General features: G+C 38.7%; 1 protein-coding gene across 1 annotated transcript; it reads left to right on the top strand.

Moving 5' to 3' along the window:
* Positions 1 to 416: 416 nt before the first annotated feature.
* LOC134663746 (neural retina-specific leucine zipper protein-like) lies at positions 417 to 1869 on the top strand. Its single transcript, XM_063520221.1, has one exon. The coding sequence runs from the start codon at positions 516 to 518 to the stop codon at positions 1413 to 1415; it is 900 nt and encodes a 299-aa protein (XP_063376291.1). The 5' UTR covers positions 417 to 515; the 3' UTR covers positions 1416 to 1869.
* Positions 1870 to 16225: the final 14356 nt, after the last annotated feature.

Raw genomic sequence — 16225 nt, 5'->3', positions numbered from 1 at the left:
TTCATTTATTGCACCTTATGGACACCAACATAAGGTGGAAAATGGAATAACATTTATTAGCAGCGGTTTCGTAGCAGCGCTACGACGTTCTACGGCCGTAGGTAACAATATTTTTATGATTTTTTTTACATATTTTTTCTGCAATCTAATGTCAGAATAGTTAAACAAAATCGTTGCTTTTCTATGCCACCTGATATTGTTGTTTTTTTTTCAGTTCATAATAATAAATTCAGCTTATGTAAGTAATCTCCACGACTGAACAAAATTAAATGTAATTCTTTAGTTTAGATTATGTAGGTAGGTACGACAAATTTATTGCGTTTCATTATATGTGTGTCATGTTGTGTTTATATTATGTTGCTGTGGCGTTCGCGAACTTATGTTCGCGTATAAAAGGCTGCCATGCCAGTTAATGCGCGCGTCGCTAAACGTCATTGGGTGGGAGGGCGGAGTCTCGCGCCGCCCTGAGCCGCGCGGCAGTTGGATCCCGGCCGGCGCGGACCTCGCACTGCCCCATGGTGGAGCACGCGCTCGTCGACTGCTCTCAGGCGAGCGCCATGCAGACCTTACCGCCGCAACCGCACCGCGAGCCCGACGACGAGCACCTCGCCGACGAATATGTTCAGAACTTCGAGCTGGATCATCTCGAGGATCATCATCTTGTGAAACGTGAACCCCTCCGCACCGGCTGGCACGAGCTGGTCGAGACGCCGCCGGCATGTGCTCGCGCTTGCCGGCCCTGGCCCGACGCGGGTCCTTACCCTCAGCCGCATGTGGCCATTGCCGTCGACCCCAGCACGCCGCCCGAGACCCCCCCGGCTCCCGTCGGGCGCAGCCCGTGCCGCGCCGCGCTCGTCGACGACGTGCTGTGGCTCCCACATATGCGGGAGCCGCTGGACATGCGTACAGTCCCGTGTGGCACTTTCGAAGAGTGGGATAGACGCGAGTGGCGCGAGGACCACCACGTGCAACAGGTCGCGCTGCGTCCGGCGAGCTCGTGCTCGGCGATGTCGCCGCGAGCCAGCCAGCACACATCTTATCAGCCCTCGTCTTGCGGCGACGATTTATTAAGTGACGACATGCTTATGAGTCTGAGTGTGCGGGAGCTAAACAAAAGGTTACACGGTTACCCGCGTGAAGATGTGACACGTTTGAAACAGAAACGGCGCACTCTGAAGAACCGCGGCTACGCGCAGAACTGCCGCAGCAAGAGGTTGCAGCAGCGGCAGGAGTTGGAGTTGACGAACCGGTCGCTGCAAGACGAGCTGCACGTGCTGCAGCTGCAGGTGGCGCGCGTGACGCACGAGCGGGACGTGCTGAAGCAGCGGCTGGCGCTGGTGGGGCGCGAGCACGCGGTGCCGCACCACGCGCCGCCCACGCCGCACTCCTCGCCCGAGTTCTTCTCGGAGCTGTGACGGCAGGGCGCGGCGCCGCGGGCCGGCGCCTCCGCCGCCTCCTCCGCGTGCGCCTGGCAGCGGTACTGAGGGCCCGCGGCCCGCGGTGTCCGGTGCTCATCGCCTCGATTTGCCGGCGCCCCACACTGTCGGAGCCCACAATCCTCGTGCTTTTGTTAAGTTTGAAATTTAATTATATCAGTTCCAGTTTTTCTATAGTTTTTTTTATTAAGGTGGAACAATGTAGCCAGGAGTTCGGACCGTTGGTTACCGAGACACCGTGTTAAATGTATGGTTGTGTCGTAAGATATGCATAGCTTCGTTAACGATTTATGATATGTATTACTAAAATTATACATAGGTTATATTGACTCAAAAACTGATTAATCGAATAATAATTGTACATAGATATATGTAATTGTAAATGACGAATATTAACATAGGATCTGTGTTTTCCTAATAAAATATTCGTGAAGATACTGTTTTATTTGATACTAATAATATCCAACAACATTTTCCTTTCTTTATTATTTTTTCCGTGCCATTAAAGTATATCTACAGATTTTGACGTTATGATATTATTGACATAAATAGTAAATACTATTGAGCAAATTATATCTAATGAGAATATCCATAAATAGAACTTCGAAAAAGCTACTATCCAGCAATAGCATTTACTAGGTAACCAGTTACAAAATCGTGTTTTAAGACTTGCAAAAGTATTACAAAATATTAAAGCAAGTATTTTATTAGTTAATGTCAAAAAAAAGAATCCTTTAGTGTGTAGGTATTTATCATTTCCCAAGCCACCCTATTAGGAATAGCCTAATGTTAAACTACCTACTTATCTCTTATTTCTGACGTAGGTAGGTTTTAGCATAACTACAATATAGCTTGGGAATGATATTAATGATAATATGATAATAAACATTTCTAGTTAGAGGTCCCAAAAACAAATACGGTAATAAAACAAGATGCAAACTTTTGGACAATTTTGGTTTATGGGTATGAATGTAATATGTATAAAAATGTAGGTATTATTTAAATACTGTGTTACATAATACGAATTTATTATATATCTTGTTTTATTTAGGTATTGCGATAAATTGTTCGAGCCTTGCATATTTCTACGGCGATCATTACGAGTAGGTAATGATTATAAATAAAAAATGATAGGATACTTCATTTTAATTAATAACTGACATGTGTACCTACTTGATGTAGGTAGTAGGTAGCAGTGGCGGGGCGTCCATAGAACGAGAATACCAACTGATACAGTGGCGGATTTGCAGTCTTTGCCGCCCTAGGCCCCAGACCCAGTAGCCGCCCCATTCAATGCACCCATAATATTGACTACATTTTGAGTTATTTCTTTTTACTGAATTTTTTGTCACAATTTGCCGCCCCTAAATATCTTGCCGCCCTAGGCCCGGGCCTACTGTGCCTTAGGGCAAATCCGCCACTGAACTGATAACAAAAGAAACTAAAGGCCAAATAAGCTTCAGCTTGCCCAACGGTATGTTGGTACTTGGTACAGTCAGTAGCAGAAGTACATAACAAAGCGGGTGAAGACTTAAAAATGTCCCTCAGAACTTTATTGTTCAGAGAACAAGTCCGTGCGTGGATCACTCTTCCTAACTTTTATTGCTGACTGTACTATAATACTCCTTAGCAGTTAACACCGATTTGCCAATTGTTTGTAAGTACGTCACAAATGATTGCACAAGAGATCGATGCAACAAATTGAGGACAGTTTAAAAGCAGTACATATGTAGCTCAATACAAGCGCGTTATGTATATCTACATGTTAATAGTAGGTAGGTATTTTGTTAAAACAAATTCATAATTTTATTAATTTCTTTTAAAACGCTCTGTACTCAACTTGTACCTTTTAACGTCTAAATCTAAAAATAAGATAAAAGTGCCAATATAGAAAACTAGAATTGTATATAATATGGTTAACTCATTAAATTAATTCTTCTAGCGTATATTCAATGTCATTTCAAACATCGATCGTCCGTAATTTTATTTAATAATATAAATGGTAAACGAGCAGGTGAATTGCCTGATAGTAAGCGATTACCGCGCCCATGGACACCCGCAACACCGGAGGGATTGTAAGTGAGTTGCCAGCCTTTGAGATGGGAGTATGCTCCTTTCTTGGAGGTTTTGATAGTACTTGTGTTTAGCAGCTAATGTATGAACTTACCTATATTAACCACTGATCAATATGCAAATAGGCTCTAAAGCAAGTGTACACGCTCAAAATTGCTTTTTTTTATGAGGCATATAAAGGCATACTCGTAAATTAAGTTTACCGGTGTCTGTAAGGAAGAGGCTGTGGTGACAACGGTCTAATTTATTTTACTTTATAATAAGAAGAACAGTGTATTTGTAGGTAATGTTTTAATGAATGAAATGAATGAATGAAAAAAGAAACAATGTTTTTAAAGAAAATATATAAAGTTTACTGTATATAATTTACAGATTTTTGGTAACGTTACTGGTAATTTACTTGCCTTGGAAAAATTACTGGTAATGGCACATCACTAATCCGGATACTGTAGAGTATAGTTCGTTTTTTTTAGCATTAGAAAGAACTCCGCAGAAGTAAGCGTACATTTTTTATGAGGCTCCTTAATTGTTAATAATTATTGAATTATCTAATGTATCATGGTCAATACATATAATTTACTTCAAATTATTACTTCTAAAAGTGCCGGATTTGGAACCACGAGCTTACTTCTGCGAAGTTCTTTCTAATGCTAAAAAAAACGAACTATAGAGTATACCTTCATTTCTTCGTCAAAAATATGGCGCCGTACAGCGCCATTTCTTCAGCTACTATCAGACATTATTAGAATTACTCGTGACTAAGGGCCCGATTCGGATTATGAAATAGACATCTAATAGACATCTTTTAGACATCACCAAGATACGATAACGATATGTTTAAGATCTAACCTGTCAAATTTGACATTTGCGCGATTCTGGAGATATTCTTGAACGATTTCCACAGGATATGACTTAGAGATCTTATTCACATCTAATAGATATCTTTCCCTATCTAACGTAAAAGTGACATTAGTTGCCCGAATTGCGCTGCAAAAGAGAACTAGGTAGTTGATATCTAAACTATAACGTATCTAGAATGGATCTAGTACCTACGTGTCGTCTCTTGTGAATATCTTGATGTTCGAATACGGCAGTATAACGACTGATTGACAAAATGAAATATCGTTCATTAATAAAATATCGATAAAAGCTATGCTGGCTCCATCTGTAAAACACTTAGACCGACCAACCCAATGGATTAGATATGTACTAGATATTTTCTGAGGAAACTATAGAGAATGATTGGAAGGAAGTTATGGTGAGAAAAATTATACTTGGTACACCAAGCGGTGTACCTATAGGTATAGTTTAATGTCGCTAGCTATAGAATTACGTTAAAGTAAACAGGAAACCTACATTGTTGCCGTTTGCTTAGGCATTGGGTATACTGGGAGCAAGGTGTGGGATATATAGGTAATATTAAACTACTAATACCTATATTCTACATACTAATTAGCAATTTAAAGCACAGGGACATTTGACAAAATTATGTGAACGTCGATTACTTAAGCATATAAAAAAAACCTCTTCACGCTTAAATTGCTGTACTCATTTATATGAAATTTAGTATGAAAATGGTTTGAGGTTTGATCATTGCACGCAGGCGAGGTCGCGAGCAGAAACTAATTGCTTATAAAGAGGAGGTTCTGAGTTCGGTGGTATGTTTATTATGATTATATGAATATACTTTCATTATCACTATACGTTATAAAACAAAGTCCCTCGGCGCGTCTGTTCGTCTGTATGTTCGCAATTAGACTGAAAAAATACTGAACAGATTTTCGTGCGGTTTAAACCTATCATCAATAGAGCGATTTAGGAAGGTTTTTTAAATGTATAATAATATAATTTAACCCGTGCGTAGACGGAGTGGGTCGCTATTAATTAATTAATAGTTTAATTTTTAGAGTTCCGTACCTACTCCGTCGGCAAAGACCAAAGTCATATTATGTAGTTACACAACCAAAAAATAAATACTCGTAGCGATTATTTTTTTTTGCAGTTGTTCGTCTCTCTGTATATTTTTTTCTTTTCAAAATATAATTATTTTCCCACATAGTTACGAACTTCTCGGAGCACGTGTTCGCCAAACCAGAAACATTAGATTTTTTTTGTTTCACGATTTAATGCTATTGGTGTATCTAAGCCTACCCACTCAATTCCTGCTGTTACCAAGAATCAAACCTACCTACTTGAATGTAATTTAATGCTCGTGTTAGTATGTAGAAAGAACGATGGCATTCTTCGTGTTGAACTTTATCTATACCTACCTATACTTTACTAGGTATCTAAGTATATAGGTACCTGTTGAATACTCCTAACTGTGAAATAAATCTAAACTTATAATTATGAGCAATGATAATCTTCTTGTATGTACCTCGAATTTCGATAGGTACTAATGACACGGTGGATGAATCTACCGGCGTTTTCTGATGAGTCCATGCTTGCATTACCTACAAAATAACTACTTTACTTACTTATTCTATTATTCCTTTATTAGCTATATTAAAATGAAGAGTTACTTGTATTATCAGTAACTCTATAGTTACTTACTGAGTTTCTACCGTAACATAAGACTCGACTCAAAGTTTATACGATAAAAGTTTTTGATCTAGGTAGGTATATACTTAGCTTATAGGCGACTTATATTCATTCTAAATGAAATAAATACATATAAGTCGCCTCAAAGCTTAAACTTAGGCAGGCCGATTTTAACTAACTAAGTGCTCATAGGTAGTTGAATCGATATGAAACATCCAATAGTATTTTTAAGATAATCTGAAGATGGAGCGAAGAGGTAGACCAGGGAATTCCAACCACTATTGATAAACTGATCAACATCAACCAGCAGTAAAGTATGAAATATCTTATAATATAATAAATTAAGCAAATGTTTTAATGGTGACAAATGGTTTGGTACAACTAGCGATGTACAAATTGTACCGTACAAACGACTTTTAGTATTAAGTAGGTACCTACTTATATACACCTCGTAGGGATTCGTTATAACGCGTCCAGTGATTCGGGGCGTAAACTAGGTACCCATCTACAGTGCTACATATAAGTACCTAATTATGTACTTAGTAGCTGATAATTAATAAACATATATGTGTACTTATTACAAATTTAATTCTTGGTAGAAATGTATATTTCTTTGCTTTTTATTCGGTAGTCGGCTACCTCAAAGTAAAAGGAGGGCTATGTTATGATTTTGATTTGTGTATGTACAGTCGACGTCATAGATATGTTTACACTTTTTGCCTTATTACAAAGGAGTAAGGTGCAAAAGTGTAAACATATTTCTGACGTCGACTGTACGTATATGTTCATATGTTCCCTTAGAAAATAATGTACTAACATTAATATTATGACTTATATGGCATACATATAATGAGGTCAAAATACGTTTTACGAGTTTTAGTTACCGTTATTATAATTTTTTTAAAACAGTCGTCTACTAGGTACAACTTTCCTAATTTAAAAGAACCAGTCTATTTCATGTTAAATGGAAAGGCAAATTATTTGTATTGGATATCCGAACTAGGTTGTAGATAGAAATGTAAGTATGTAGGCTCTTAAGAGCCAACAGGAGTGGTCATTTCTCCATACAAACGTACTCGACTGTTTCCTCCGTGGGTTTTGATGCTATAAGTGTATACAACATTATTTGCGGTATTTGACGTCTGTCACTCACAACAGCAATACTACGTAAAATGTCTTGCACATCGAAATCACAAAGGAAAGCAAATGCACTGCGAACGTTTACGTTCTACGTCTTTTTTTTTTTAATTTTAGGGTTGGCCGGACACCACCGTTATGAATCGGTAGTAGTCTAAGTAAATCGATATGAATTTTTCATTTTTCTTTTAATAAAAGTAAGGAAAAGGTGGATAATTAACTGTAAATATGGATATATTTATCGTCACCTAACAGACAACAAATTTGACACAGAAATAACATAAATAAACTTTAAAATAGATCCCCAGATAGTTTAGATTTTGACGATGGGTGCGACCTACTCGGTCGGTGTATTAAATGCATTTACCTTGCGGGAAAACCATATAATTCTAGCTTTATTTAAATCTCAAATAAAAATTCATTATACGTCACAATTCGATACCTCAGTCTACGTGCCATCCAATCGTAATCGCTTGCTGTGACAATCGATTTGGGTTAGTTACATCTCTATATACGTCAGTCACAATGTGTCAAATAACGCAAATAATATTGCATACAGTATAGAGCAATGATTTTTTCAACACAGATTAATATTGTCAATATCTGTGTCGAACCGTTTTGCTGTTTTTGATATTTTTGTTTTTTAAGGCGCTAGAGCCCTTCAAAAATGGCCAAAATGGCCTAACTGACTATGCCGCAATGAGAGGCGTAGTGTTCAAAACTAATATCAATTAGCCAAAAAAGCAAAACGTTCCGACACAGATAATTTCATAGTCATTTAGATTTCCAAGTTTGGTTAGGATTGGTTAAGTTTTGGAGGAGGAAACAGTCGAGTACGAAACCTCGATTTTTGAGATTTATACGCGGGATTTTTCGACTTGTCCTTATCGCACTAGTTTTAGGAGCCGCTTCCGTTAGCGAGACGGGTATATTTACCTAAAATATTTAAAACTCAGCTCCTGTTTCGTCTTAAGTACTACACAAGTACTTACCAAAGGTTCATAGACGCAGGTCGTAGCGGAGCGCAGAGCGGCGGGAGCGAGGGGCGTGTACCGCTCCGCCACGCCCCGCCAGAGAGAGACGACGATAGCGCCGCCTACCCGCTTCGCAACCTCCGCCAACTTGCTCCTACCTTTCAAACATTTTGCAAAATCCTGTAATCGTACAGTTTTAAAGTTCAATTTCGCTTAACGCCTTACGCAGGAGGAGCAGATTTAAGTTTGTCGTAGTGCAGTCAGATCCGCGCTCTTCCCGTCTCAGTTTTAATATGAATCATAGCTGTACATAGGTCCAGGCTGTCATGCAAATGGAGGCCTGTTAATGAAGTCAAGGAGAATTATGGCCATTGTTAGTGCGGCCCGGCATCGTAATGGCCCGTTTGTAGGCGTACATCATAATAATATATGGCACAATTACTCCTACGACGCTATTCGAATGCAGTACTGACCAGGGATTTATGGTAATTCTATACGGGATATCCAAGTACTTTGGGAATATTATGGGACTATTCATTAGGTAATTCGGATTCTTCATTGACCGAATGTCGTTAAAATTGGCAAGAACTAAAAAAGTTGGAACTCTTTAAAACATGCTTAGATTGCTTAGAGTCGTAGCATAACTGAGTCGGAACTACGACACGATGGGTATGTACGACGGTATGGGTGCATAGATATTTGTATGCAGTGGGGTTTAACTATCTGTGCAGCTGACTTTACGTGAAGAAGAAGCACAGTCCGTAGGTACAGAGTATTACTAATTAAGTAAAGTTAAAAAGTATGATTTATATAATTAGTACCCACAACTCTTAATTTGTGTTTTATTTAGGAAATTCCGATAAGCTAAACCTAAACAATAAAAAACTTAAGGAATTTTTGATGTATGTACTTGCATGAGGTTATGTACCTACATAAATCCTAAATGTGCCGTTATTATAATGGAAATGGGATACAGGTTTGTCATCCTATTTTACGTCATAGACGTTGTGTATTAGATTCAACTCAGTCTTCGGGCCTATTTTATAAGCAGAGTAAGCGGGCAGGGTGGATGGCCGGTGCGGTGATGAGACAGCGCGCCGCAGCACATTTTTCCAGAGGCAAGGTCGGTTCCAACCGTGACGTCACCTTCACTACTTTCCATTTCCCGGCTTGACATTGTTTACCAAACTTGGTACTTACTACAGAAATATATTTGTATAAGAAAGGTATATTACTTTCTTATAAGTATCAGTCGTAGCTTTATACGTCGTGATTCTCTTATCCTTAGGTACTCGATTATTTTAGAACAAAATCTTTATTCTTTAAACTACGAAAAAATATTGACCTGTTTTAATGTACCTATACTAACTTTAATTGCATATATGTATTTACTTCGCTTTATTTTAAGCCTCTAATTTCTCTTTATTCTTCTAAATGAATACCTAAGTACAAGAAATCTGTTTTATAACTATAAGCAGATGCGTTTTTGATGAAATCGGGTATTTTATACTAGTTTTGTACAGAATTATTCCAATAGAACTAAGTTTTAATTTGTCACAGAATTATTGCTAAAGCACCATGTTAAAATTACTGTATTATTTATAAAGCTGAGTACTAGGGCAACAGCTGAGCTTAGCGGTTGCTGACTCGGTAGTCGGCTGACGGGGCCTGACGCCGCGCATACCGCCGCCGCCAGCGCTGCAGGGTCGCGGGTCGATAGCTAAGACCATCGTGTTTTGTCTATTCTCCTATAAACAGTAACCTTTTCTTACTATGCAGGTTTCTGTTATTGTAATTGATAAACTTGGACTTTGCCAAATGATTGAACAAGTCGCATTTCCAGTAGTATAAAAGTCTGTATCTTTACAGTTTTAAATAAAAGTAAACAAACAATTGGTACATTATCGGGTAGTTAGAACATTTATATATTGGTTAACCTACTAATTACACAGTCACTGAACGACCTGACTTTAACCTTCATGATTTGACCGTGTAATGTTTTCATCTACCCTCAACTAGCTTAAGGAGCCATTTGATTAATATTGTCCCAGTTACTACATACATTTTAAGGTCCGAAAATATGTATCTGGCGTGGCGTATTAATCATTTTATGATGCGGCAATAATTTCATGAAATTATCGGTTGGCCACATCATGTAGAAGTCAAACATAACCTAACAATATCATGAAAATGAATTCTAAAATATCGTTTCATGAAATGATCAGTTTCTTTGATCTGGCCACGACGATATTCTAATCTAAAACAAGTCATACGTACAACAACGATACAGCGAGGAAATGCCGCCAGCATCCTTGTTGGTACAATGCCTCAAGATACTTTTATTTTTTTATTAGATTTAAGCTAGTTATTAATTTATTTTAGTAATACCACTGTATATATCTTGTTTGTAAATAAATTATTTATTCCGTAAACAACTCACAAAATAAATGTAATAAATAATAAAAATAAAAGTGCGGCAGCGGCAGGTGAGTTCCTTTCGGCGACCCAGTGCGGGAGTATCGACCGCGCGCCGCGCTGGCTCAGCAAATCCACGCTGAGCGTACGCCATCAGCCCTTTTTCTCGCCACCAACACAACATCGGCACGTGTTTTGGACGTGACAATCTAGTGAACGCTTATTTACATATGTACTTGGGTCTTTTAAATTAGTAGCTTCATTAACCTACTTTTTAGATTAACATTGGTAGGTACCTATGTATTTCTTGATACTTATTACCTATGGCTTATACGAGTAGTATACAGATATTGATTTTCTAACAAGTATTAGGTATTCATTTGACTCATCAATCATGCCCTATTTCTTTATTGATTTTTTGTTGAATTAGATATTTAGCAAATTCTCAAATTGAACAACGGGACTTAATCGCGTACCTATTTACAAGATTAAAGCGGGTAGTTTGAAAAACTCGCGCGGCTAGATGTTGATGTCAACATTAGCCAGTCTTATCTGAGGCCACGGGGACAACGCCGTCCTCGAAACGTCAGAGGTAAATCTTAAAACTTAAATACGCGATTAAGTCCCCTTAGTACAATTTAATAATTTGTAAAAATCTTGAAGTTTAAATCAGTGTTTTGCAATTCTCCTTTTCAATAAAACAGGGAAAGATCAAAATCAGTCATCTCTATAAAACGTTTGAAACTAAAACTTAATTTAAAATTTAGGGATAAAGTAATAGTAATTAGGTAGGTAAAAGTATCTATAAGTACATCGTTGTCGATGGATGTAAACTATGGACAGAGAGACATTTTCTGACGAAGTAGGTAACTCAGGGTGAGACTGTTGGCAAAAGATCCGAGTCAGAAAGTGCTAGTGCTTTTCACAAACATTTGACCTTTTACCTATATTTACCTACACCATAGCAGTATAATTTTAGTACTTACCTATATACTTACTCGTACTTATAAAATAACTAGTGATAAAGCCGAGGGATTTGTCTAGCGTAATTTTAATCAGAAGTATATATACTTCCAGAATTATCGAGGAAAAACGTTAAAACGCACGCGATCGTCAAATTTTCAGTCATATGTTTCGCGCTTTCTAATTTCCTAGGTGAATGCACCCTCTAAGAAATTAAAAAACTGTATATTAAGTATACTTATCTCAATTACCCATGCAAGAATAAATAACATTTTATAGCTATCAAAAACCGGGTATAAAATTGTTAGTATTTAAAGCCATATTTTTTTGTTGTAAAAAAGCCGTTTAGTACCCTTGTTCTTTGCGCGTACCCTATGCGTTTGTGTTAAACGTTTCATATACTTATTATACTACAGATTATACCACCCCGTAGTTGCAGCACTGACTGTACACCAAAAGATACGTATTTTCTCATCTCGCCATAGCCCATAAGCTGGAGCGAGCGACGGCCGGCGCTGCGGCGGGCGGGGCGCGGAGCGGTTTGCTAACTAGGCACTATTGCCAATCGATAGGTCGTTACTTGAGCTGGGCTCGCCTGCTCCGGCCACGCGCGACTCATCACTTTAGATGCTGCTACGTCAGGTCACTCTCCTTTTCTCGGTGTCCTTCAAATTAGCTTTGTAGGTCAGGTTTTCGCTAGATTTGAACTCCACGTGGTGTTGTTGACATGATTTGGGGCGGTTTCAGTGGTTACGATCACTTGGAGTGATGACGACTTTGATACTTTTAATAAATGCATTATTTTATTTGTCAATCGTACAAATCATCGGACACTCATACCTATGTTCCGTTACGAATAGCATTTTGTTTTTCAATCACGTACCTACTCAGCACCTGTTCGCTCAAAGAGCAGACCACTCATCATTTCCACAGGATAAGTAATAGGTAGTATTATCAATATTATCATCATTACCCTAACCGATCTGGACACCGACAGATCCTTTAGAGTTGATCGTAAAGATAGTGTAGGAACCTGTAAACGCATTTGACTTAAAAAAAATGATTTGATATGTTTGGATTATTAATCAAGGGTGGCCGATGTGGCCGATGGGTGGCGTTAATAAAAGCAGGATAATATGTTAAGTAAGTATGTATTTAGTTACGGTAAGATTTACGTAGTCTTTCTTGCAATAACGACTAATACTAGTATTACTTAGTATCTACGACAGACGGCCTTGACTCCATGATAGATAGACGTATCAACTTAGTTTAATTACAATTGAAACGTAACATCAGCTCATGTACTATCACAGATATACACGTGGAAATCGAGGCACTTACATACAAAGTAATCTTAATGTATTTGTGATTTTCCTGTAATCGATTTATTTAGGTTAACACCCCATCTTGTAATCAGTGCGAGTGATTCTTATCGTGGTTCAAGGGAAGTCATGTGGTAAACAAAGTAGCAGAATGTCGACTAAGCTGACTTTCACTTCGCCTTAGCGGGTGTCAGCAATGATAAGCGCTGACGGATGTCTTGAAATGCCTTTTATACTGCGGAGGTGTTTAATTAGAAATTCACGCGACTGTAAACGGTATAGGTATGGCTAGATAGCAGATAGATTAGGTAATTTAATATTAATTAAAAGATCATACAGTATGGTAGATAATAATTAAGTAAGTACTTATCGATATGTACGATAAATGCTTGTTACCAAGATCAGGGTTGTAGCGTCAACGGAAGAACAAGAAGATAAACGCTTCTTTTAATTAATTAATACTTAATAAATAAATAAATAAAAGCGTAAGCTCAAGCTCCAGACTAACGGCCCGATTCGAACTTTAAGATACGTCAAATAGTGTCAAAAGTGACGTATCTTCAAACAAAAACGTTACCTTTGACGCTGATGATATATCTAATCCATATCGTATCTAGACGTAATATTTGACGTACTTATCTTAAAGTTCGAATCAGGCAGTAAGTAAGTAAGGCTCAAGGATAAGTGACATAACATTATTGTGAGAACTAAAAAGTAAGACACTATCAGTAAGAATGACATTCCTTTCTCTGATACTGACAAGTGACTGGTCTGCATAACATTTGGATAATGTTTAGAGATCAACTTTTAGAAGCATCTCTTAAGAATCAAATTATTTTCTGCCTCTGCATATTTTGGATTTGGCTCTATATTGTGCGAATCTAAGAGGTGTCCAAATTTTCCGCTGTGAATCAAGTTTCTCAAACCATTTCGGAATCTGTATTCCACTCGATCGTTTCCCGCGAGATAATGCGTGCGCCCAGCCACGCGTGCCGCCGCCGCGCCGCGGTAGGGTGTCCTACTGTTTACCTATGCAAAATCTTGACGAGTACATTTTTGCATTCGTCTTCCCGCATGTGTTTTATATTCGTTTACTGCGGTCGGCCGAGCTCGTAATCGCCGCGGTGTTTGCGAGGGGAGCGCTGCTGACTGAGCCCCACAAATATATGTCGTAAGATTTAATAGACATGTAATGGATATCTGGATGACGTTTTAAGGATTTGAGCAAACCGAATATGTCATTTATTTCCCGTGTCATTGGAAATTTATTTGCGGGATTTTTTGGATTATGCTCTGCCCTCTCAATTCTATAAGAAGAAGTCCATTGTTACGGCATTTTATTTGAAAAGGTTTATTTGGTCGTTTTATCGGAATGCTTACATCCGCAAGTCACAAGCGGTAACCCAGATTATAATGTACCTCAACATCATACGTGTGTATGACCCGATACTCAGTGGCTACCGATTATTGACATGACAAAATCTCTGATGGCTCCTCTATACGATGGGCCAACGCCGGCCACTCCAAGGGACGCATTTATGCGTTAGAGGGAACAAGTGATATTGCTATCTCATTCTACCGCATGGCTGCGTCCCTTGGAGTGACCGGCGTTGGCCCATCGTGTAGAGGAGCCATGACAAAATGCGTCTCGGACGACAAGGTAAAGCCGTGAGGCTGTTGTATGCGTGACTTAAGCATGATTTAAGTGAATTATGCCGCCCTCGGGCGTTGTCGCGCCGTGCCGCGCTTTCGGCTCTTGTTTAACGCGTCGCGGGAGACGTATCAAAGGCATTGAGATAGCAAATTTGTATGGAAGCGGCTTTATTTTTATACAGTCCTAGAATTTTCATTTGGTTAAGAAATATCAAAAATAAATTATGTAATAGTTATCAAAGTCGAATACCAAAACTGCTGTAAAACTGTTGCTTTCTTTCGTGAATATTACTAACTACTGGCGTAGAGTCTAAATGGGCTATACCTATATAATGCTTTAGAAATAAGTTGGTACTTAGTAATTACTCCACTGTCTCGTGCCGCATCTAATGCTTTTGCTCAGATAGGCAATATTTTTACGTGTTTTATGTGATCATAAAACCGGGAAAGGTGACTCGCCGGCATCTTCACTAAGTAGATCCCAGAGCAAAAGCGTGTGGATTGAATCTTGAATCACATTCTCTCCATATTGGATACCCCGATGTGTAGAAGTGAGCGTCAAGCCGGTCGCCGCGGGGAGCAAACGCAATTGTGGCCAAACGAACCGTCGCGTGCTGTTAGAGCGCCACCTGCCTTGAATGGTTAACGTCAGACCATGGCATCAACTCAAAAGTATTCTGAGTATTTGCGTTACCAGTATGACGATACCTCAAGTGTAAGTATACCTAAAGATGGATGTTTCGTACTAGGTATTGAATTGAAGTGAAGAGTTGCGTAGTATGTTCTATACTAGGTACCTACCAGATAGAACGAAAAAACTAAACCACACTATTTTAACTAAGCAAGCCAGATTCAATAACACTAAAAAAGGTAATAGTTACAAAACGTCCAAAGTATCGATTTAAATACGCACGATGTTTGTAGATGTAGAGTTAGATCAAGCTAAGTTGGCAAGCAACCTAAGTGTATATCAAATATGAAATTAAATTGAATTATGATCAACTCGACTGTAATTTTTACTTTGTCAACACAATCGATATGTATCGATAAGTAGGCAGCTACTAACACGCGTATTCGGGAAACGAGATAATCACAAGATCTAGAAACGATATAGAGATCAACTAGATTTACATTAGATATCGACTAGATGTGACTTGGATATCTAAGTCATAACTTGTCGAAATCGTTCAAGAGGACCTCCGGAATCGCGGAAACGTCAAATTTGACATATCTATCTTACAAATATCTTTAAATTATCCATATCGTAACTTGTTGACGTCTAGTAGAGATCTATTTCATTTTCCGAATCGAGCCGCTAGTTTAGGTTTAACTTCTCGTAATTCAAACGAAACGAATAAAAAACTAGTGGTAACAAGTTGGTAAATTGTATGGCCGTTATTTATTTTTCGTATATTAGGATAGACTGACGTAGGAGGCTGCAGAAATTAGCACACAACCTGACGTGACAAACCAGCGGCCCAGCATCCGGCACGAGCGGCCGACTGTTGCGTCAAGTCACATTCTAGACCTTATTGCATCGGGATAAGGTCTACCAACAGTTAGTAGTGTTATAATATTGTTGATAGGTAATACGTACGTTCAATCATCGGCCACCAGCACCATCGTTGACACATTTTAGACCTTATTGGATCGGGATAAGGTCTACCAACAGCTAGTATTAGTGTTATTGTTGATACGTTCAATCATAAAG

Source organism: Cydia fagiglandana, chromosome 4, assembly GCF_963556715.1.
Source record: "Cydia fagiglandana chromosome 4, ilCydFagi1.1, whole genome shotgun sequence".
Lineage (NCBI taxonomy): Eukaryota > Metazoa > Arthropoda > Insecta > Lepidoptera > Tortricidae > Cydia > Cydia fagiglandana.
This window is presented reverse-complemented; position numbering and strand designations above follow the sequence as displayed.

Excerpts from the sequence above, each read along its gene's own strand:
- LOC134663746 (XM_063520221.1), top strand. The coding sequence starts at position 516 with ATGGTGGAGCACGCGCTCGTCGACTGCTCTCAGGCGAGCGCCATGCAG.